Genomic DNA, 23,701 nt, shown 5'->3' with positions numbered 1-23,701 from the left:
CCTTGCCCAGATTCTGCCTACACCCCCTCCAAGGATTTGTCATTCAGCCAAGTTGGGAAGCCCAGGCCTCGCATGGGCCATGCCCAGCCTCCTGTGGACTCCCTCTCTCCTCCCTGCCCGAGCAACCCTTGGGCAGACTACCTGGTCCCCTGACTCACCGATGTGCTTCCCGTACATGTGGTAGAAAAAGGAGACGCAGTAGAACTTAGCGCTGGCATTGTACAAGGGACTCACCAAACGGGCTCGGTCCCCCAGCTCCCGGGGCCTTGATGTCTCGATGAACATGTAGTAGCCTGTTGGGGAGGGGGAGATGCACCAACAGCCTCCTCCTCACCCCACACTGGCTGCTTCCCGTCTGATTCCTTCACTGCCTTAACTTCACCTGACCCCAGGGGCCTCACCTATCCCATCTGGTCCTCCCCGCCTCACCGCCCGGCACAGGAGTCTAGGCCAGGAGTTCGAGCTCTAGTGCAGTTTCTCTTCTTCTGAGTCCCCATGAAGACAGAATTGTGTCTCCCCCTCAAATTAGGGCTCCCTGAGGCAGGGCTGTGTCTCCCCTCAGACTGGGGCTCCCCCCTCAGACTGGGGCTCCCTGAGGGCAGGACTGTGTCTCCCCTCAGACTGGAGCTCCCTGTGGGCAGGACTGTGTCTCCCCTCAGACTGGGGCTCCCTGAGGGCAGGGCTGTGTCTCCCCTCAGACTGGGGATCCCTGAGGGCAGGGCTGTGTCTCCCCTCAGACTGGAGCTCCCTGAGGGCAGGGCTGTGTCTCCCCTCAGACTGGGGCTCCCTGAGGGCAGGGCTGTATCTCCCCTCAGACTGAGGTTCCCTGAGGCAGGACTGTGTCTCCCCTCAGACTAGGGCTCCCTGAGGGCAGGGCTGTGTCTCCCCCCTTGGACTGGGGTTTCCTAGTGCCAGACCCCTCCCTGAAGCTGTCCTTGCCGCAGTCCATGTCCTCACCCTCAGGGCTGCCACTGATGTCAGTGGGAGGACCAGTGTTGGGGGAGCGCTTGGGATTCTGGGTGAGGGCATTCTGCCGTGTCCAGTCAAAGTTGTCTGTCAGGTCCTGGGTGTAGCCACAGATCTTCTCATCTTCAAAGTGGCAGGTGTTGTCTGCATTGGGCCAAGGAGGAGGGGAGGAGACGAAGAGGGTCAGGCTCCTCAGGCGACCTGGTCTAGCTTCGCCCGCCCTGGCCACCCCGAGGCAGGTGCCGCGCATCCAAGCCGTGGGCCTAGGATCTCAGGACTTCAGAAACCAGGCAACAGGGCCCCTGACAAATTTGTTCCCAGAATGGGACTTCCTAACCTTTGTACACTGCAGACCCTCTGACATCTAGTGAAGTCTAAGGACTCCATCTCAGAATAATAATTTTAGATGCACAAAATGAAATACACAGGGTCACAAAGGAAAATCACTTATATAGAGATACAGCTGTCAAAATATTTAAAAAACACGTTTGTGAGATAACAATAGGTGGGCTTCTTTATTATCTAATTAAATAACAAGATCTAGTTTTAGCTCTAATAACTGCTGTGGTTTTGAAGTCCTGATGAATGTAAATGATATTCAGGAGTGGCTGTAACAACTTTAAGATAATGTGCAAACGGGGCTTTGTCCTGATGACAGGGTCACAGGGAGTGATCATACTAGTGCAGTCTGTTGCCTACATTCGTCCCTGAAGATGTTAAACTTCTGCTAGAAGTTAGGGGAAGATAAAGAAGTCACTGTATGCCCTTCCACGTTCCAGGCTCATGGACCCCCTGAATTCTATACACAGATCCTTTGCGGGGAGGGAGGGCTTCCTGGATCTCAGATTAGGGACCCCTGCTGCAGAGAACAGGGGATGTGGACTAGTCTGGTCTCTCCATTTTTCTTTTAGGGACAGTGATTCTAGGGACAGGATCAGGGTGCTGATTGAGGAGGAGAGGCCCTGAGTTACAGATGTCCCCTACCTCTGCCCCCCCCCCCCACCTTTAAGCCCCAGAATCAATCCTGGATGCACGTGTCTCCAAGCCCAGCCTTGTCCCCTTTGGCTTCTCCTTCCAGCGGCTGGCCTCCACCCCATTTTCTCTCTGGGTATCTCTCGGGGTCCTCTCCTCCCACCAAGGGAGTCTTTGTGTTCCCAAAGGGAAGGGGAAGTGGGGGAGAGGTGTCTCACCTGACAGGTTGGGAGAGTTGATGGCTGAGAAAGCAAGCGGGAAAACCAAGTCAGAACTGAGGTGTGGGACCGTACAGAGGGTGCCCAGGCTTCGGACCAGGGGACAGGGTTCCCAAAACCAGGACTGGGGGCCAGAGGGGCCTAGCCTGCGGTGACAAAGTAGGACACTGCACAGTGGGGAGCCCCAAGCTCTGGAACCATGTGGGGAGGTTGAAGGGGGGTCCCCTGGGGAGGAGATGAGCCCACCCTTCCCACCACCCCTACCCCCCCACCACCACCTACGCTCTGTGTAGTGGATGATGCGGGAGGCCATGTCACCAGCCCCGAAGGTGGTGTAGGGTGTGAGGCGGACCTCGTAGCTGTAGGGCACACGGAGGTCAGTCAGGATGTACTCCAGCAGCTGCCCCTTCTCCACGCGCCGCACTGGGATGGCCTTCACCACGGCGTTGTGCTGATTCAACTGCAGACACAGGGCGTTCCCAGATGCCCAGCAGGCCACACCCTCCACCAGAGCACCGGCCCAGGCCCTGGTGTGACTTGGAGGGTGGGGTGGGGGGCAGTGTCAGGGAGCAGAAAGAATAAAGGACTAGGAAGCCAGACCCTCAGTTTCCCCCTCTGTGAGAGAGAGCAATCACTCCTACCACGCCTCCCTCCTAGGGCTGTCCTTAATAATACGGGATGCTGGGCACTGCTCAAAGTGATTTGCCATTATTATCTCACTTAATCCTCAAAATAACAATCCTCTGAGGTAGAACATTATAATGACTCCCATTTTACAGATAAAGAAACTGAGGCCATAGAGATGTCATTTGCCCTAGCTCACACAGAGCTAGATTCTAGCCTAGGCGGTCTGCCCCAGAGCCACACTTTTACCCTCCACACCTCCTGCCCCTTGGGCAGAACCACATGGAATTAGACTGGACACAAGAACAGCATAGCTCCAGCCTTGCATTCTAGAGACCCTGTGGATGAGACTGCCCCCCCCTACCCCACTCTAAGCTCCTGACTCACAAGTAGATTCTGTGTTTTGTGAGCAGAGCTAGCTCTGTCCCCTTTCCCTTGTATGAACCCAGCAGACATAGCCCAATTCTCAGGGCTGGGCCCAGAGCATGGGGTCGGAGGGCACAGGTCCCTAGAACCTCCCAGCTTCTGCTGCTGTGTCCAGAATACTTTCTCTCTGGCTCTGAAGAGTGGTCTGTAAGGGGGTCAAATATGTCCAATCCCTGCCTCCAACCCCTTCCCATGGCTTGAGGGACACTCCCAGGGTCAGCCTGACCCCGGGCCCCTGTCCCCCTTGGCCCACCTGGCGGACACTGAGTCTGTAGTTGAGCAGGGGGTCGACAGCATCGGGCTCCCTCTGGGTCCACTGCAGCACATAGGAGTAGTTCTTGGACAGCTTGTGGCTGCGGGTGGGGTTGGGGGTGTCGAAGTAAAACTCCGGGCTGTAGGCTTTGGCTGAGAGGGCGGGGAGGGGGGCATGGGGCCGTGAAGGGTGGGGATGGGGAGAGACACAGAGAGAGGAGGCACGGGAGAGGGAGACAGAAGAGGATGGTGAGGAACAGAGACAGGGTATGGGGAGACAAAGAGAAAGGGAATATAGTGAAGAGAGGAGATGGTGGGAGAGGAGGAGATCGGGGGAGTGAGGGTGGAGTAAGAGTGAAAGTGAGAAGTGGAGAAAAGGGAGATTGGGAATTCCAAGACGTGGTATTGGTGAGAACAGAGAGGAAAGGCCAAGGAAAAGCCAGAGAAAAGAGAAATTTGGGAAGACACAGAGGAGGGATATTAGAGAAGACACAGGGAAAGAGGATGGGGGAAAGACGCAAAGAAGGGTCAAGGATATTGAGGTGGAAGGAAGAGAAAGGAGAGGGATGGAGAGAGGCAAAAAGGTGGGAAGACAGGGGAAGTGTGGGAGAACAGGGGAGAGGGGAAGGAGGTGGGAAATGTCATAGGGGCCTCTGGCTGGCAGGGCTGGGTGGGGTGGGGAAGGGCTGGGGAGTGACCTGTGGTCCTGGCCCCCTGCTTTTGAGTGAAGAGATCCACACAAGAGCTAAAGGGGCACCCGGTCAGTTGGGGGCTGCTGAGAGAGCTGGAGGTGCAGTAGAAGGGGACAGGCACACCTGGGGCTCTCCTCCAGGGGCACTGCCACCAGCTCTGACAGGGAACCAGCTCTTCCTCAAAGAAGAGAAAGGGCATCAGAAACCCCTTCGGCCCCTATGCGTTCCCCTCAGCCTTCACCACGACCTCCACCCCTTTCTGAATCACCCATGCCCGCCTGCAGCCCCAAACAGCCCACCCAGGAATGACTTGATGACGAGATAGGCTGAGAGGGATTTCTGGGCATCAAGGGGCCTGAATCTCTGGGGTGACAGCTCAGGAAATGTGTGCTGCCTGGCCCAGAGCCACCCACGACGTTCCAGAGAAGCTGTTGAGGGTCGTCTTCTCTCCTCTTAGCTACAGCTCAGGCCCCTCTCATTGGGCCTGCAATTACGAAAAGAGGGGGTTCTCCGTCCGCAGCCTCTGGGACCAAGGACGAAGGAGGAGGGGCTTGAAATGTGATGGCTGGGATGGGGCGGTGCCCAGGGCTTGAGTTGGAGGGTTTAAACCTGGTGTGGGCTGAGCTGGAGCGCACCAGCTACCAGGAAAGGAGGAAACAGAGAGCTGGGATTGGACGAGGCTGGAAGGGGTGGGGCCTATGCCTCGTAATTGGGGCCCAGGCGCGGTGTGGATGGGTCTTTAAAGAGAAGGGCCCATACCTGGTGCTCGCGGGGCTAGAAGGGCGAAGCCTAAGCCCGGGGAAGTAGGGGTTTGAAAGCGGCAGGGCTATCCGAGGCCAAGGAGAGGGAGGCTGAGCTAAAACGGGCGGGGCTTAGGGCACGTATAAGTGGGACTTGAGAAGTTCCTACACCTGGAGAGGGCGTGAGTGAAGCGGTGTAGCCTGTCTAGAGGGGCCCTAAAAGACGTCACGGTTTGGTCCGAGCGGAGTGGGCGGGGTTTAGACCTCGCATGGGAGGGTCTTGGAAAAGCAGGGACCTGAACTTAGTGTAGGGGGGCTGGAAAGGGGCGGGGCCCAGGTCGACTGTGGGCGGGGCTGGGGTTGGGGCGGAGCCTGGCCCCAGGTGGGCGCGGTTGGGGGCGGGACCCACGGGACGCTCACCCGAGACCTGAAAGAGGCAGGTAGCCGAGCCCACGTCGTTCGAGATGCTGCACTCGTAGCTGCCGCTGCTGTCGCGGGTGACGGCGTCGAGGCGCAGTTCGGAGTGGTCGGGGGCCTCGGCGGCGACGGGGACAGCGGGCGGCGGAGGCAGCAGCTGCCCTTTGAAGCGCCAGACGGCCGAGGCGATACGCTGGGGGCTGCCCCGCAGCAGCGAGCAGCGCAGCAGCACGGGCCGGCCCAGCGCTTGGCGCACATCCTGGGAGCTGGGCTCCACCTCCGGCGGGACTGGGGGCGGGGGCGGCGGTCAGCGGGGCCGGGTGGGGTTGGAGGAGCGGCCCCATCGGAGGCGACGCACTCGACCCTGCTCCCGCACCCCGCAGCCTGGAGGGATCTCAGAGCGGATACACACTCGTAACATACACAACAGCCGCGCTCATACCTCCCTGACCTGCAGATACCCACCCAATCCCGGCCAATTCCTCCAGCCATGCTTCCCAGGCTGGGCCTCAAATGGTCCCCTCACACTCCTCTCCCCGCCCCCTTCCCCACGTAGTGAAAAGCAGCATAACATCGGAGCTCAGAGCAAAATCCCCAGAGCTAGATGCCTTAGGTTCAAATCTCAACCCTGCCTCAAACTAGCTGGTAAGACCTTAGAGAGTCAAAGAGGCTTAGCCAAAGTCAGCCAGCTCCTCGGTGCAAGGGGCTAAGGACTGGAGATGAGATTCTAGAGACTTTCTCCAAAATCATCCCCTCCAAACTCCTGTCATTCTTAAAATGTAAACCCTTATCACTAAGTAACTTAAGCAAGTTACTTATCCTGTGACTCGGTTTCTTGGTTTGTAAAAATAAGGAAATAAAAGAGTCTATTTATAGGGCTGTGAAGGGTTAAATCAGTTCATGCATTAAAATGCTCTTAGAACAGTGCTTGGCACGAGGTGAGTTAACTCTCATCGTTATACTATCAGACACAACGTGCTCCCTTGAAGGTCTTTCAAACTCCCATGTCTACCTGTTATGTTCTATCAGTTATGTCTTTGCTCACTGGGTCCCTGGGAATGAAGATGGGGGTGGGGGGGGCAGCACTTGATAATGGAAATGTGGCAAGAGTCACAGACCTCCCACCTTAGAACACAACACGGGGGTGGTAAGGTTTGGGGGATATGGGCAGTACGTGGAGGGGTTGGTTGGACTGGAGTGTATGAAGGGGTGGAGAGGGGGCAGGTCAGGCTGAGAACCGGGAGGGACAGCTCAGAAGGGAGTCCAGGTGGGGCGATGAGACTCACACTGCACGTTCAGCTGCACCTGGGCCTCGCGGGGGCGCACGTTGAAGCCATTATACCGAGCCGTCTGGCAGCGGTAGGTCCCACTCATGTCGCGGCTCACGTGCTCCAGCCGCAGCTTCCCGTCCGGGGTCTCCTCCAGGGGCAGCCCCGAGGGCAGGAGCGCAGCCTCCTTGTCCACGCGGGACCAGAGCACCGGCGGCCGCGGCTTGCCTCGAACCTCACACTGCAGCTCGGCGGGCGAGCCCTCCCGCACTGTGACCACGGCCCTGCCCTTGGGCACGCTGATGGTGGGAGGCACTGCGGTGGGGAGGCGGGCAGGAGCAGGGTTAGAGCTCCCGCCGGCCCCTGCTTTGGGGCTTCGGCTTCCCTCCCCCTAGGTTTGAGCCTCCCTTCCCCATCCCAGATGTCCCAAAGATCCCTCCGTATTTCCAAAACACAGCTCACCTCCCCCCAATTCTCTCTACCTTCTGGGGTCTCTGCCTCAGGGTCTCCCAACTCAGAAAGAGATCTGAAGTCGTCCCGGCCTATTCCTTCTTTCCCTTTAGCCCAAGGAAAGGGGGTTCCACCTTGTAAACAGTTCTACCCAATGACCTCCTCTCCCAACCCCCTCTCTCCTGCCCACTGACCCCGATCTAGTTAAAGCCTCCATCTTGCCTTCTGGAGTGTTATCCCAGATCGCTAGTCTGTCCCTCAACATGCTCACCCTTTCTTCCAAGGTAATAGGATATCTGGAGTTTAGCAGGGCACACAGCCAGAACAACCATTATGTCTCCCAGCCTGTCTTAGCGCTAGCTAGCTGTGAGCATGTGACTAAATTCTGGCCAGTGGGATGTGACAGGAAATAAGGGTCTTTAAAAGGCGAGGCTGTGCCCCTCTTCTCCTCCTCCTTCCTGCGGGCTGGAATGCAGACTGATGGCTGCAGCTGGAACTGCCATTGTGGACAAGGTGGCCCACACTAGGGATAACAGAATAGCAAGACAAGATGGAGCCTGGGGCCCTGAGGACTTGGTGGAGCTGAGCCATTATTCCAGCCTGGACTGCTCACTTTTATGAGGAAAAAAAATACACATCTAGCTCATTTAAGCCACTAGTAGTATTTTGGGATTTTCTGTTACACACAGCCAAACCTAATCCAACCCAACACATCACCCAACTGGAGGGTCTTCTAAGACTTCCATGGGTCCCATCCCACATCCCATCAAACAAATTAAAATGTCCTACATTAAATATAAATTGTAAATAACTCCACAAGGCAAGCTGAGGTCCAGTTATCTAGTTAGGATCATTCATACTCTTGTAAACATTTATACAAATGCCTTGGCTTTAATTTTACAGTTTTCTCTTTGTATTTTGCAGCCAATTAATTTGTTTTTCCAGGTCTAAATTATTTCCACAGGCCCTTAAAAAGCTTCCATGCCCTAGGCATCAGGCTAATGAGCCAAACTGAGGAAATGGCCCAGTGCCCCGTTGATTTCCCTGTTTCCAAAACGTCCCAGCTCCCAACCTTTCTCTGCCCCCACAGGTTAAAGGGCTGTCTCCTTCCTTTGAGGCTGCACTGCCCTCAGGTTAAAGCTCCAGTTCCTTGGCTCTACAAACAAGACCCTCGTGCTCCAGCCTCTGCCACTCCCCAGCCTCATCTTCCCTCTCCCATCCTGTGTCCCAGCTATGGGATCCACTTATACGACTTGTAAGGGACACACTCCCTGGCTACGAAGTCTTTTCCCTGTGCAGAAGTCAGGATGGAAGGGGCCTCTGAGGCCATCTGGTTCACTGTCTCACAGAGGAGAAACTGAGGCCCAGAGAGTCAAAGAGGCTTAGCCAAAGTCAGCCAGCTCCTTGGTGCAAGGGGCTAAGGACTGGAGATAAGATTCTAGAGACTCTCTCCAAAATCATCCCCTCCAAACTCCTGTCATTCTTAAAATGTAAACCTTTCAGGGGTGGCTCTACAGTCAGACTGCCTGGGTTCGAATCCCAGCTACACCACTTACTGTTTGTTAACTTAGGTGAGTTTCTTAAACTCTCTGAGCCTGTTTCTTCATCTCTAAACACTGATGATAAACTACCCCATAAGGTAAACCATGAAGGTGAATGAGCTAAATATGAAATCATCAGAACACAGAATAAACACTCAATAAATGTTAGTCATTATCTCATTGTTGTTATTTATTATTATTGGAATAAAGACCCAAATCCCTGCATAATCTGGCCCCCGCTGACCCCTCTGCTCTCTCCCATTTCACGCCATTCTCCCAGCTGCACTTTCCTCCCTTCAAAAGTGCTCCAAATGGCCCACGCACTTACCTGCCACAGGACCTTTGCACATGCTGCTTCTTTGGCCTCCCTTTTCTTCCACCCTCCCTTGCTCTCTTTTGCCTAGCAAAATCCTGCCCCTCCCTTAGATCTCAGATCAAACATTCTATCTTAGGAAACTCTTTCCCGACTCTCGTGCATCAGAGTTTGCAGTGATATATTTGTGAGACTATCTGAAAAATGTTTGCCTTCCTGCTTCGTTCAATGCCAGGAGAGCTCATTTTGCCCACCACTCTACCCCAGAGCCTAGCACAATGCCTGGCATACAACAGATGCTTCATAAATGGGTATGGAACACAGAGGAAACACAAATTGTGTTCCCCTCACTCTGGTCTCCTTTCCCCCAAGCTACTGTGCCCACCTCCCCTCTGTGGGCCTCTCCAGTTTCCTCACACACACACACACACACACACACCCATGCCGCTTCAGCTGCCCACCTGTCTCAGAGGAGATGTTCACCTCGACGCTGAGGTCAGGCACAGGTGCTCCTGGGAAGGAAGCCACGCACAGGTAGGTGCCATAGTCGCTGAAGTGCAGGTCAATGAGCTCTAGGCTGCTCGTGACGGCAGGCAACTCGGGGTCATTTCGGGTCACCAGCAGCCTCTTGGACATGCGTGCCGGCTTGCCATTCTTGAACCACTGGTAGGTCACCTTCTCCTGGGGTACTGCATCCACATGGCACGACAGCTTCAGGTCCTGGCCCAGCTGTATGTTCTCACTCTCTTTGATCACATCTGGGGTGATCTGGAACGTAGCGTTCTTCATGGCTATGGGTGGATGGGGAGGGAGAGGTGGCTGGGGCTGGCCCAAGGCCAAGGGTCTATGTCCCTCCCACCCCCATCCGGACCCAGCTTCTCTCCTTGAACTGGCCTTCCCACACCACCACCACCCCCAAGAGAAACCATCACTTTGCTTGGAAATCGTTCTGCTTGCTCAGATGCATTTTTAAACTGATAAGAACAGATACTACACTTGATCTTAGCCAAAAGGCTGAGAAGCGATCAGATGCATTTTTAAAAATCCAAAAAAGCTGGCTGTAGGAAAGTGGGTTTAGGAATTGTTATAGCCACAGTTGGCTGAACGTCCATTATGTGAGAGGCACCATTCCAAGTGCTTGACGTGGGTTTACTCATCTCACCCATCCCACAATCTTGGAGTGAGGCACTTTGCTGTCCCCATTTTACAAAGGAGAGAACTGAGGCTCAGACAGCTTAACTAACTTGCCCAAAGAAATAGCCAACCTTGAATTCAGACTCAGCCTACACTCTTAAAGGCTGCACTGCTTTATTTTTATTCTTGTTTTAAACCTTGAATATGCAAAGTACAATTTTTGGAAAGAGGCACCAGAATGTATTAATGCTTCTGTCTAGAGAGTGGGGCTGAGGGGAAATTTTATCCTTTTGTACTGTTTGCTTCTTTGCAACAAGTTTGTGCAATTTTAATAATAAAAGCCTAATACAATTATTTTACGTGAAATTACATAAAACACAGTTTAGAAAAAAAGGGTCTAGCCTCTTTGAAAAATCTGAATATTGTCTGACATAGCCAAGAGTTAGACAGAATTTTTCTTCTTCTTTTTGTAAGTAGGCTCCACATCTAGCATGGAGCCCAAAGCAGGGCTTGAACTCATGACCCTGAGATCAAGACCTAAGCTGAAATCAAGAGTTGGACACTTAACTGACTGAGCCATCCCGGTGCCCCTAGACAGAATTCTCAATAGTGGGTGCTAATTCGACAGGTCCCTGGTACAACGGCCATGAACTAGGACTGGACTGGGCAGAGCAGGCTGGACATCACCCTAAGAGGCGATGTAAACTGCAATCTCAGGAACCTAGGTTTTAAAGGCCAAATGGAATTAGGTGGAAAAAAGTAATCTGACAAGAAAAGTACCATCAAAGGAAAAAGTAGTCATCAGCAACAATCTTGCTACTGTCTTTCTTGCTCTGATTAAGTAAAAACTCACCGAGAGCTAGCTTCTTTTTGGGATGAGGGAAGAACAAAAAGGAGAGACCATTTCATCAGAAGACTCTCCACTGGATTTGACAGAAGCTATACTTTATTTTCAAGGGCTAAAGAGCTGCAAACAAGCCTGGATCTTTAAAATTTTCAAATAAATAAACAACAGCCAAACAACAACCTAAAGTTACTTCTAAGTCAGAAGAATTTTAAGTTTTCTCTTTAGGGGCACCTGGCTGGCTCAGTCAATAGAGCATGTGACTGTTGATCTCAGGGTCGTGAGTTCGAGCCCCATGTTGGGTACAGAGATTACTTAAATAAATAAAACTTAAAAAAAAAAAAAAAGCTTTCTCCTTCAAGCACAGTAGCAAAATCAAGATCATACTGAGAAGCTAATGGGGCTGAGGTTTAGTAAGTAGGGTGTTTATACTTCTTTAATCGTGCCCCAAGTTTTGTATCATTTTTACATTTAGTAATTACCTTCAGACTCACTGACACACTTTGCTAATAAAGATTTGCATATGAGGTATGTACAAATCCATGTTATTTTCATTTTAATTCTGTGGAAAATGTAGAAACCATTGTATGGGAAGAGTCAGGAATTTTCTCTTAAAGACTGGAATGTCCACATTTAGCTTTTGGCAGCCTCAGTTTCCCAATCTAAGAAAAATGTCAGTAATTGGGGTGCCTGGGTGGCTCAGTCAGTTAAGCGTCTGCCTTTGGCTCAGGTCGTGATCCCAGGGTCTTGGGATCGAGTCCCGCATTGGGCTCCCTGCTCAGCGAGGAGTCTGCTTCTCCCTCTCCCTCTCCCTCTGCCTCTCTCTCTCATGAATAAATAAAATCTTAAAAAATATATAGGAAATCAACGCCAGCCCTTCCCACTTCTTCCACTGTCAAGATGACATTTGGAAATGTAGATTATAAATAAAACTTTATACAAATTGTAGTCCAGCCGCTGGCAGACAGATAAAAGGAAGCAGACAGGCTCCTTTCCCAGTTCCCCGGCGGTTCCTGGAGGGCAGGGCCCCCGCCCGCCTCCCGAGTTCCCTCCCGCCCTCCGGACACACGTACATCGCACCAGCAGGTTGACCGTCTTCTTGGCAGGGTTGCCCACGTTGTTGGTGGCCGTGCAGTTGTAGTAGCCAGAGTCCTGGGCCTGCACTGAAGGGATGCTGAGGGTGCCACTCTGGGCCACAGCACCCAAGGGCAGCGGGCCCGGCCCGTGGGACCACTGCAGCTGGGGTAAGGGATCGCCGCCTGCCAGCAGACACTGTACTGTCACATTCTCCCCCGGGTTGACCACCAGAGTTTCATTCACAGACACCTTCAGGGCTGGTGGTGCTACGAGGACAAGGAGGTGGGGTCTTAGGGACCGTGAGGCAGCGCTGGGGGAGCTGAGGGGGGAGGAGAAGCCATTGGGGAAGGCCTGGAGGGAGAGGGTAGGGAGCAGGCGGGGGGCGGGGTGGAGACACGCTCACGGGGAGGGGCCTAGAGTCCCGTGTGGGGCGGGGCGCTGTCTCCTAGCTGGGGAGTCAGCCCCAGGTGGGCGGCGGGGGGGGGGGGGGGGACGGGCAGGGAAGGCCTGTACCCGTGGTATTGGTGAGCCGGAAGGTGATGGCCTTGTCTGGGATGCCGCACACGTTGCGTACAGACACCTGGCAGGTGTAGCTGGCATAGTCCTGGGGCCGCAGGTTCTTCAGCTTCAGGACCTTGGTCTCCCCCTAGGCAGCAGCAGAGCACTGGGGTGAGGGGCCTGCTTGGATCTCTAGGGATCCCACACACATTCACCCAGCACCCGAGGCGGAAGCAAATTCCTACTTAAATTTCTATCTTTCCAACCTCCACACTGTTTAGCCTCAGGGAGCCAGAGCCTGGGGTGGATATTGCAGTCTCCATACCTTGGGCTTCTCTGCATCTGGTGCTGTCCTGGGGCACACCGGCCGGGACAGCCTCAGTTTTCCCACTCTGGGAAATGGACGGTAAGGAAGGACTCCTGCTCTGTCTTACAACCCATACAAACATGGGTCTGGCCCACAGGCCATGGCCTCATGTGGAGCTTTGCCACCTAGGATAGCCACCTCTGAAAGATGCTCCTGGTAGGACAGCTGCATCACCACCGTCCGGGACTGTAGGGGTCCCATGGGAAGTGCAGTCATCTCTCTGCCCCCAACTGCTACCGCGCCTGCCCGAGAGTTCCCAATACTCTGCCAGCCAGCAGCACGCAGGGATGACATGCCTGCCCCTGGAGGGTGCCTTTCCTAACTAGCAATGTCCCCGGAGGACTGGTGCCTGGGGGACTCTCCTGTCCTCCCTGACCTTTCTGTCCTGATCTCATTTGGCAAGGGTTGTCTGAAGCCCAATCAGAATGCATGCTTCTGACGTCAGAACAGAATTACTGGAGTCAGGGCATCGTCCCTGGAACACAGGATAACGAGGCCTCGGTCTCTGCGTCCCCCTCCCTTGCTGGGTGCAGAAGGAAGAGTGTGGGGCAAGCCATGAGGAGACCAGGCCGGCTGCTGTCCATCCTGACCTGGGTGTAGAGGGGCTCATAGATGTCGACCCCATTGTCCTGGCTGTGAGACAGGGTGTCGGAGCCCCGCTTCCAGATGAAGCGGGCAGGCGGGTTGGAGTTGACCGTACAGCGCAGGAACACTGTCTTCTCCTGGTAGAAATTGCCTCGAACATCGCTCACCGTCTGGTGCACCGTCAGCATGGGCTCGTCCAGGTCTGCAAGGACACAGCCCCAGTGGAGTCAGGGCCAGCTGACCCCAAGGTGGGGGGCTGGGTTTTCTGGCAGCCCGCAGGGAAAGCTAAGCCACCCTCAAGGGATGCTTCCAGAGAGCCAGATGCTCTCCCAGCGCACAAGCTTGACCACCCATTAGAGGCAGGGGAATGGGCTTAATGGCTTCCCAGCTGTCCCTCCCCCTGGCCCTGCATGCGGGTGTCTATCTTCACCCTCCCATCATGGGATGGAGGAAGTAGCCGCAGACTGGAAATCAGGACACTGGTTCAAATCCCAGGTTAGCTGTTAATTTGCAGTGTGACCTGCCTAAGTCCCTTCTCTCTCTGGGCTTGTTTCCTCGCTGGTAAATTGGACTAGATTAGTGGTTCTCACCTCTGTTTGCACGACAGAATCACATGGAGACTTTCTTTGTAATACCACTGCCTGGCAGAGCTTATTGATGGTGTCAGAAGTCAGAAGAATGATTGCCTCTAAGGAGATTATTGACTGGGAGGGAGCATGAGGGAACTTTCTGGTCCTGGAAATGCTCTTGAACTGGATGGTGTTTACACATGCATAGACATAAGAATTCACTGAACTGGGCGCCTGGGTGGCTCAGTTGGTTAAGCGACTGCCTTCGGCTCAGGTCATGATCCTGGAGTCCCGGGATTGAGTCCCACATCGGGCTCCCTGCTCGGCAGGGAGCCTGCTTCTGCCTCTGACCCTCCCCCCTCTCATGTGCTCTCTCTCTCTCATTCTCTGTCTCAAATAAATAAATTTAAAAAATCTTAAAAAAAAAAAAAGAATTCACTGAACTGTACATTTAAGATTAGTGTACTCTATCGGATGTAGCTTAATCCTCAATTTAAAAAAAAGAGTTTAAGAAAAATCCTGATGCCGGGGCCCCACGCCCAATTATCAGAATCTCTGGAAGTGGAACCCAGGCATCAGTAGTTGCTTCTAAAGAACCCCCTAGACATTCTAATGGGCAGCCAGTGTTGTGAACCAAAGGCACCCACATTCCACAGCCTAACATCCTTCGACAGGTGTCCCATCATTCTGTCCTCACACAGCCCACTTGGACAGAAGTCATAACAAAGACCAGAGGTGGAGGTAGGGCATTGGTAACACCCGGGCCATGTCTGCCACCCCCTTCCAGCACCAATAAATCAAGAAATGACCCTCAGCCCCAGGATTTGGCAGGCCTGTGGTTGACTGAAAGGGGACAGAAGGGTCTGAGGTTCCATTGCTCACCACTTGGGGGTCTCACTTGGGTGGGGGTGCATGGGCATATTTAATGGGTAGGTTCATTGTAGACATTAAGATGGTGCCAGACAGGCCCCTTGGCTTGGCCCTACGGCTTCTGGGTAACTAGGATCAGCCTGGGCAAGCAGTGAAATAGCCTCTTGGGGCTAAGGGGGGTATCTCTATGGCGGGCAGGTAGGGACTAGGGGCTTCCCATTCAACCAGCAGCCAGGACTGAGGGGTGCTTGGTCCTGTAAGTGGTGGGAGTAAGGAAGTTTCAGAGAGGCCCCTGGGGCAAAAGCAGAGACATGAGGTACTATGGGAAGGGCACCAGAGCAGAGTCCAGAGAACCTTTGCAGGTGAACAAGTCACAAACCCCCAGTACCTCAATTTCATCTGTGAAAAAAGTATAATTCAACCTGTCCCACCCTCCCTGATCACTTGAGAGGGCTGTTGCAAGGTACGTATGGATTATGGAGGGAAACGTGTGAAGGGTATAGGGTGAGACACACTGGAGGAACAGCAGGTAAACCCCTTCAGTCCGGAAGAGATGAGTCTCTACTGTGCTCTTCCACGGAGGTGTCGCTTCTCCAGCCTCCTTTCCACCCCCCTCCTCCCGCCGAGCCTGAGCGCCCGGGGGCACCCCCGGCCGAGACTCACACTGCACGTCCACGCGGATAGACTTGATGGCGGGCACGCCCACGCCGTTCTCCGCCTTGCAGTAGTAGCGGCCGCCCTGCGTGCGCGCGATGCGCTCGATGCGCAGCGTCTCGTTGAACACCGATGTCTCCTGGAACTTGTCTGAGGCGCTGCCCGCAGTCTTGGTCCAGCGCACCTGGGCCCGCGGGGGTGGACCGAGTGAGCCGCGGCAGTGCGGGGGTGGGGGTGGGGGGTAGGGTTCCGGGCTGAAGGCCAGGCGACCGTGCCTTCCCACCCCCCGGCCCCCACTGTTTTTCCTGAGTGCCCGTGGAGACCACCCTGGCCTGGGAAACTAATTCCCCCAGGGGAATACACAGATGGGGCAGGGTGCCTCGGGAAAGAATCCGGGGAATCTGGGGTCAGAGGGAGGAGGCTTTAAAGAAGGCAGGATAGTGCAGTGGTTAAGAGGCAAGTTGGATTGGGGCAAGTTATCCCACCTTTCCTGCCTTCCTTTCCTCATTGGGAAAATGGAGAATATCCCACCTAGGCTTCCTGGGAGGATTAAATGTGCCTTAGTGCCTGTAAGACTAAGAATTTGATAAAGTTTTTAGTGGCCTTGGGTAGGTTACTCCTCTCTCACTTCAGATTTTTCATCTGTGGAAGAGGTCTATGGGGTAGACTCCAAGATGGTCCCCAGCGATCCCAGCCTCTAGTCCTTTTTTCTGGGGTGCCCTCCCACTTTGTACCAGGGATGGGCTGTGTGACCAATATAACACAGTGGGCATGATGGTATGTCACTTCCAAGATCAGGTTATGAAGGACTGTGATTTCCATCTTGGGGAAAGCCATCTGGCTTGTCATGAGCAGCCCTCCGGAGGGAGGGGTCCACAGGGGAAGAAGGGAAACCTCAGGTGAACAGCCACAGGAGGTAGCCTGCAAGTGGGTCCTCCCACCCCAGTCAGTTCTCAAATGGCTGCAGCCTCCTGAGAGACCACGGGCCAGAACCAGCCAGCTAAGCTGCTCCTGGATTCTGGTCCCACAGGAACGGTGAGGCAATACGTGTTTGTTGTTTTGAGTTGCTGAGTTTTAGAGCATTTGTTACGCAGCAGTAGATAACTATAACTATGACATAGCACAATTTCTGCTTTGCAGAGGTTTAGAAACAAAGTGTATAAAGCACCTAAATGTAGCCCCCAGTATATATTACTCACTCAACGAATTTCCATTGTTATCAACATCGCCCTAGATTGTGGGGAGCGAGCAAGAATCACACAAGACACTGGAGCTACTACTCAGAGTAGCAGAGGTTTAAGAAAAATTGGTCAGTTCCAGATGATTAAGTCTTAAGGACTGGAGGATGGGGTAGGGAAGCTTCCAACTTAAAGTTGGGTAGGGTTGCTTATTACTGAGACAGGGCAAGGCCCCTGATCCCGGCGAAGAGGTCAGGCTGTAGGCCATGAAAACAACAAGGCTGGGGAGAAGTGGGTGAAGGGCAGCTTTCTCATGCAGAGAGCAGCCACTCCAGGGTTTGTACTTTTCTTCAATTCTACAAAATTCTCAGCCTTTATCTCTTTAAATGTCGTCTTCTCTCAGTTTTCTCTAGTCTGCCCTAAGTTTATGTTGTAGCTTGTCATTCTATCCTCCATGTCTCCCAACTTCCCTTTCACAATTCCCATCTCTTTGTCTTCTCCGGGCTGCTTTGTAGTTGATCTCCTCGAATCTATCATCCAATTAGCTAATTTTCTCTTTAGCTATCTCTATGGTATTGAGGCCAAATTTTTCAAAAGACCGTATTATTTTTATTTCTAGGATTTCTATTTGGTTTCTTCCCCCCATATCTAACTGATCAGGCTGTATAATCTTTTGTTATCTCTTTAAACACTTTAAACATATTTATTCTCAAGATCCTTTCAGATGGCTCTGTTTACTCTGTTTCCTCAGATATGACTTGTTCAATTCTTTGAGTCTCTGGACTGGCCCTGCTGGCACTGTATTTTTAAATGTGTTTTAAATTTTACTCCACAGGCCTGTAGTCCATGGGAGTTTTCTTCCACAGAAATTCCACATGGGCCCTCACATGCCTGTCTGTGGTGTAGCTCTGTGGTTGCCTATGCCCAAGACCCATGGGTTCACAGGTTCCAACTAGTTTTTACATTAGTTTCTCAGCTTTGGGTGTCCTCACCACTTGGACAGTGTAAGAAACAGACAGCCCAAGGGGTATGCTCCTTTAGAGGCGACCATTTGTACATACGCCCTGAAGCAGAGTCTGCTCCCTGCTGTGACTCTGGGCTGTGGGACAGAGAGCTTCTGGTCCCCATTCACAGGGGGTGCCCTTGTCAAGCTTCCTTCTTTAGGTAGAGAGTCTAAGTCTAGCCTCCAACCATAGATGGACCTGGGGCCTCAGCTCATACCCCCTGTGCGTGTATTCATACTATTATCCCTGAGGTGAGTATGTAGTTCAAGCCCCTCCAAGGACCATGTTCTTCACCTTCTGCTCACTGCCATTGCTCCAGATTCTTTCTTCATTTTGGCCCTTGAGATTCCCACTCTCTTGCTATTTGTTTGGAGTGGGGAATTCCATGCCCATTCCATCCCCCATCCTGACCTCAAAGTGGGCCTTGAGATGCTCCTTCCCTGTTCTCCTGCTAGATTGGATGCTCCATGACAACGGGAACTCTATCTTCAGGGCCCATCACAGCGCTGGGCACATAGCAGGTGCTCAATAAATACGTGTTTAATGAAATGAGCAAACAAGGAGGTAGACGCATTTCAGGAGAGGTGAGCAGCAGTGGCTGACACAGGAATGAACAGCGTGTACTTGGGCACGTGTGACTAGAGCACAGTATGGGTATGAGGAGGATGGCAGTGGAGGTCAGACAGGAAAGGCAGGTGGGGCCAGACTGGGGTGGGAGGGGGTCTTCCCTTCCACCCCTAGCAGCCTGAACTGGGTCTGGTAGTTAATAGGTAAACCACTGAAGGTTTCTGAGCAGGGGAGTGCTATGATAGAGCAGGTTTGAAGATTACAATTCTGGGAGCTGGGTACAGAAGCGAATTGGAGGGGGAAGCATGGAGGGGGGCCAGTTAGCCTACTGCAGTGGTCCAAGGGCTAGGATTGCAGGTCTGACCTCCAGAGGTAATGAGGAATAGAAACAAAGACCCATGCAAGAGACATAAAAACAGAAGCCGCAGAGGCTGGCTAGATGTGGGGAATGAGATGGCACAGAGCCATATTGTAGCCCAAGGGTTTGAGCCTAGGTAGCAGGAAGAACAATGACATTGTGGATGGAAGTAGGAAAAAGAGTGTGTGCGCACACACACTGAGCCCCAGCCATAAACCACTCATGAATGCAATGCACAAGGGGACACACACAGGTGGCCAGTGCAGCCTGAGGGAGAGATGGCCCAGTGGCCTCCCTGGCCAGGGAGGACCATCCTGACGTCACGCCCGATGCAAACAGCAACCTGAAGCCTGGCAGCATCACTATCACTTTGAAGCAAAACTTTGAGAAGAAGCAAGCGGTGATGATGGTTTCAGGTTGAGTCCTCAGGGGTTTCCTTGTCCCTTTGCTTATCTCCAGGCCAAACCTACCAAAGCCATCTCTGTGCCCAAAATTATCCCAAAAATGCTTCTGCATTTCATTGCCCTCCCTAGGAGCCAATGAAAAATTTTCTGCTGCTCTTAAATGCCACAGCAGCTCACCAGCAAATTCCAGCCACCCCTCCAGCCCGCCTCCTGCCTCTTCCCATCAGCTTCAGTGATAATTGGACAACCCTTCTGACTAAACCACATACTTGGTCCGTGACAAAAACATACCTGGCATTTCCAGGTACTCCTCTTCTGTTGCTTTCTAACTGCTTTCAGTCTTTTAACCTCAGGGTGTGGGGCTTGCCTACCTGAAGCCTCCTGAAGAGGCTCCCGGAACCCCCCAACCCAAAGACGGACACACTGGGGGGAAGTGTGCTAAGCTACAGAGAACACTGGTTCTGGATTCAAATTCTGCTTCCACCCTCCCAGGAGCTGTGCGATCTTGGGAGTTCACTCAACCTCCCCAAGCTTTGATTTCCTCAGCTGTGTAACAGAAGCCCTCATGTCTCCCCCACAGCCTGGTTGTGAGGCTCCAAAGAGAAGACGCTGGAGGAAGCGCCAACACAGTGTTGGCGTGTGAGGTCTGCCCTCAGACTGAGGTGGAAGGTGCATCTGAGGAAGCGTCTGCCCAGCAGATGCAACAGGAATGAAGTGGAATTGAACAACTGCCATTTAATTTGTCCCCTCAGTCATCCCATGTTTTCAGGAGAATAAGCTCACGGCCTCCAGCCCTTCCCCACAGAGTTCACTTTCTAGCTCTCTCCCCGCCCCAGTCTTCTGTCTTGTGTTGGCTTGCCAACTTCGTGCGCCTCTTATTCCCAGCTCCCACTGCCTCTTCGGCAGCTCTGATCCCAGGGCGGGGTGGGGAGTGAGAAGCCAAGGCCGTGGGGGGGGTGGTGCTTACCTGGGGCCGAGGATGCCCCGTGACAAGGCACTGCAGCACGAGAGTGTCCCCCTCCCGGATGGTGTAGACACGCTCGCTGATGTTGTCCTCCTTCACCACACATGCCTGGCCGGCGTGGACAATCTGAGCCTGAGCAGGAGCTGGGGGCGGGGAGTGCGTGCGGGGGGGGGAGACACAGGTTTAGGCAAGAGGCACCAAGGCCAGAGGGGGTCTAAGGCTCCCTCCTCTGAGTACGTAAGTGGGAGGAGGAGGAAGCCCAGACCTCCCCAGGCCACTCCTCAGAGGCCTGACCTGCTGAGCTCTGGAAAGGACACTCCCAGGGCCCCAGGCCAGAACCAGAAAGGTCAAGGACTCAGGATGGGGGCAGGTCCTCCTCATCCCACTCTCCTTTCAGGAGATCTGTGCTCTCAGTGAGCTGATGAGCATGAGGGGCTCGGTGGGTATCTATACCGATTGGTTATCACTCAATGAGTATCACTGTCTCAGCAGGGCCTGTAGTGGAAGCTGCCGGTGCTCCCCACAGCTCCCTATACCTGGCGGGGGCAGCCACCCCCCAGCTGCTGAGTGTTAGCTGCTAGGTGCACAGAGCTCCCCTTCCCCTGGGAATTGCCCTTTGCCATGGGGCTGCCTGGGCCAGAAATGCCCACAAGATCACCCCTTCCCCAGTACGCACACACGGAGCCCAGTGACTGACAGCTACACCCCGCCCCCCACCAACCCCGCTGGTGGGATGACTATGGTGCCATTTACTCTCCAGAATCCCCTTGGGAGCAGGCTGAGGCTAAAGCAACTGAACCACGTTTTTGCCTGGCTGCTTCCCCTTCCAGTGTCTCCTGAGAGCCCTTTCTCACAAATCCCATGCCTGACCTGCACCCTCTCAACCATCCCAGGCTTTACTTTTAGAGAGCTTGACTAAGATATCTCCCAGTCCCACAGACTGCTCATTCCCCTCACCCAAAGGCCTGTTACTCTTCCCTCATTGCTCCCTGAGCCTGGGCCAACCTCTTTAAGGGATGGAAGCTCTCTCCAGGGGCCTGGAAGCTCTCAAAAGACTGGCTCCTCCCTGGCCTTTCTCACAGTGACCAGGGCCAGGGGACCACAGCTGTGACACCCAAAGGGAAGATGAAGGACTGGGAGAAGTACACAGCCCCTCCCTAAGTGTCCAGCCCCCAGCCCAGCAATGTTTGGGCTCTGAAAAGGAGGGCAAGGCCCCCGAGTTCATACCTGTCTGCTCACAGCTGAGGGTGGAGAAAGTGGAGGCGGGCACCAGGGGCACAAGGGGCTGAAAACAGAGTCCTTGCCCCAAAGAGGTGCACAAAGATGAGGTAAAACCTGTACATAAAATGTGTAACTTCCTCCAGGAAGCATCCCCTGACTGACCGGCGCCCTCCCTCCTTCTGTACCCATCACTCCCCCAGTGCAACAGCAGAGCATCATTCTGCCTGTCTGCCAGATCCAGGGCTCTTGTCCTTCTGTCTACCAAACCATGAGTTCCATCTTGTTATCCCCAGCACAAGGCCTTGAATACAGTGGGCACTCAGCGAACGTTGAATGGATGAATTTACAAGACTATCCCATGATGATGTCCCTAAGCATCTTAAAGAGATACAGAAGGCCCTAGGAGATCAGAGGAGAGAGAGAGTCTGCTAGAGGAAGGATCACAGAAGGTTCTAGAAGAGGCAGCTTTCTCACCAGGCCTCAGAGAATAGGGGAGATTTTTGCTGGGTGAAGGAGAAAGTCCTATATAATATATATTACCTGGAGTAAACCATGAGTGATCTTTGGACCTTTCTTTTCTTTTTTTTTTTTTTTTAAGATTTTATGTATTTATGTGAGAGAGAATGAGAGACAGAGAGCATGAGAGGGAGGAGGGTCAGAGGGAGAAGCAGACTCCCTGCCGAGCAGGGAGCCCGATGCGGGACTCGATCCTGGGACTCCAGGATCATGACCTGAGCCAAAGGCAGTCGTTTAACCAACTGAGCCACCCAGGCGCCCCTGGACCTTTATTTTCTCATCTCTAAAACAGAGAGAATGCTGCCAGCCCTGAGAACTCACGAGGGTGGGTGTGACAGTAACACAGGCTAGATGAGACGTGCTTAGTAAACCCTGATGTGTCCTGCAGTTACCACAAATAGTGCCTTACCGGAGCCTCTCCAACCAACACAGATGGGACAGTCATGAACTAATTACAGAGGTGGGTCCCCAGAGGCAGCCCGGCTGTAGGTCAAAAAGCCTGTGGGGCAGCGACTGGGGGCAACACATGTTGAACCGCGAGAGTCTCTGCAAACAGTAACAGCTACCAGCAGCCTAGAGTCTGAATGTCCAGACAACCATCCTGCCTGCCTGGCTGCCATAGAGGAATGAACTGAGGCTAGTTGTCAGAGACAAGCTATGCAACCTTGGGCAAGTCAGACCTCATGGGCCTCAGTTTCCCCTCCTATAGCGGGGGAGTGGATTAGAAGACCTCTGAGATCCTTCTCAACTCACACTTTCTATACATTTGTAATCAGCGTGTAGTCCATATATAAGATGCACCCTGGAATCCGGGGAATGGGTCTGAAACTCACACTCTGCGACGAAAATGCATGAACATCACCATACCATGGCAGAGAGTCATCTGTGGCCAAGGACCTCAGGAAATCTCATCAGGAAACAACCCCCGCCATGCATGATGTGCATGCCAGTTGCTGATAAGACCAGAAGGTCCCATCGATGTCTACAAGAGGCCTGGGGTGCCTCTCCACAACACAAGGAAGACATTGATAGAACAGGCTCCAGTGGAAGATAAGCTGTAATCTTGGACACTGTGGCTTGCCCGTAGCCAAATAGTGTTATAACCACAGAAGGTTCGGTGACTGATAAGGAATACTGAAAAGGAGCTGGAGAGCCTGACATTCTCAGGGTCTGGCCAGCAGAGGCCAGAAAACACAGGACCTGGCCAGCAGACACAAGGCCTCTGGCCACCAGCCACGTTTCCTCACTGGAGACCGGGCATCATGAATGATGACATCATTAAGATGATCTAACTCCCTTTGATGACATTAACTCTTAAGAGTATCAAACTCTAAGATGATAGAACCACTGTGGAAGAGATTTTAGCAGTACCTACTCGAGCTAGACGAGGGTATAGTTCATGACACAGCAATTCCATTCCTGGGTAGTACCCAGTGGAAATGAGTGCTTATGACAACAAAACAATAGGTCTAAGAATATTCATAGCAGCTTTATTCATTACGGCTAAAAACGAGAACCACCCATATGTCCATCAAGACTAGCATGGATAAATAAATTCTGGTATATTCATATAATGGAATATTACACAAAAATAAAAAATAAAATAAAAAGAACTCCTAATAGATACAATGGCACTGTTGAATCTCACATGGACAATCTGGGTGGAAGAACTCAGACACCAAAGAGTAAATAGTATATGATTTCATGTGTCTGAAATTCAAAACTGGAAAAACCGATTTTAAAGTAACAGTGGTTGCCCTTGGGTGGGGATAGGGATTATTTACTGGGAAGGGCACACCAGAAGTTTCTGGGGAGAAGGTGGGATCCCATCTGGTACGGTGGAAATGTCTACATCTTAATCTGAGTGGTAGTTATATGAGTGGACATATATGTAAAAATGCATCGGGTTATTTGCTTAAGATTTGGCTATACCTAAGTTACACTTCAATTTTTAAAAATTGCTCATTGAGGTTATCAGGTTTCTTTGGTTGACACTAACCATTACAACTACC

The 23,701-nt window shown here is 52.9% G+C and overlaps 1 protein-coding gene and 1 pseudogene across 1 annotated transcript in view; both read right to left on the bottom strand.

Annotated features, from left to right (window-relative positions):
• MDGA1 (MAM domain containing glycosylphosphatidylinositol anchor 1) overlaps positions 1-23,701 on the bottom strand; it is a 54,169-nt gene that overhangs the window by 4,799 nt on the left and 25,669 nt on the right. The window contains exons 2-14 of the mRNA XM_021684615.1: positions 19,956-20,095; positions 15,487-15,661; positions 13,390-13,586; positions 12,448-12,580; positions 11,931-12,200; positions 9,341-9,670; positions 6,594-6,890; positions 5,311-5,595; positions 3,460-3,611; positions 2,439-2,616; positions 2,157-2,180; positions 958-1,110; positions 159-293 (exon numbers count right to left, since the gene is read on the bottom strand). Of these exons, the coding sequence (XP_021540290.1) occupies positions 159-293; positions 958-1,110; positions 2,157-2,180; positions 2,439-2,616; positions 3,460-3,611; positions 5,311-5,595; positions 6,594-6,890; positions 9,341-9,670; positions 11,931-12,200; positions 12,448-12,580; positions 13,390-13,586; positions 15,487-15,661; positions 19,956-20,095 (2,469 nt within the window). The remainder of the gene's footprint in view (positions 1-158; positions 294-957; positions 1,111-2,156; positions 2,181-2,438; positions 2,617-3,459; positions 3,612-5,310; positions 5,596-6,593; positions 6,891-9,340; positions 9,671-11,930; positions 12,201-12,447; positions 12,581-13,389; positions 13,587-15,486; positions 15,662-19,955; positions 20,096-23,701) is intronic.
• On the bottom strand, positions 9,797-9,905 carry LOC123325656 (annotated as a pseudogene).

This window comes from Neomonachus schauinslandi, chromosome 8 (genome assembly GCF_002201575.2).
Source record: "Neomonachus schauinslandi chromosome 8, ASM220157v2, whole genome shotgun sequence".
NCBI lineage: Eukaryota > Metazoa > Chordata > Mammalia > Carnivora > Phocidae > Neomonachus > Neomonachus schauinslandi.
Note: the sequence above shows the minus strand (reverse complement) of the source record. Positions and strands in the feature narration are given on the sequence as shown.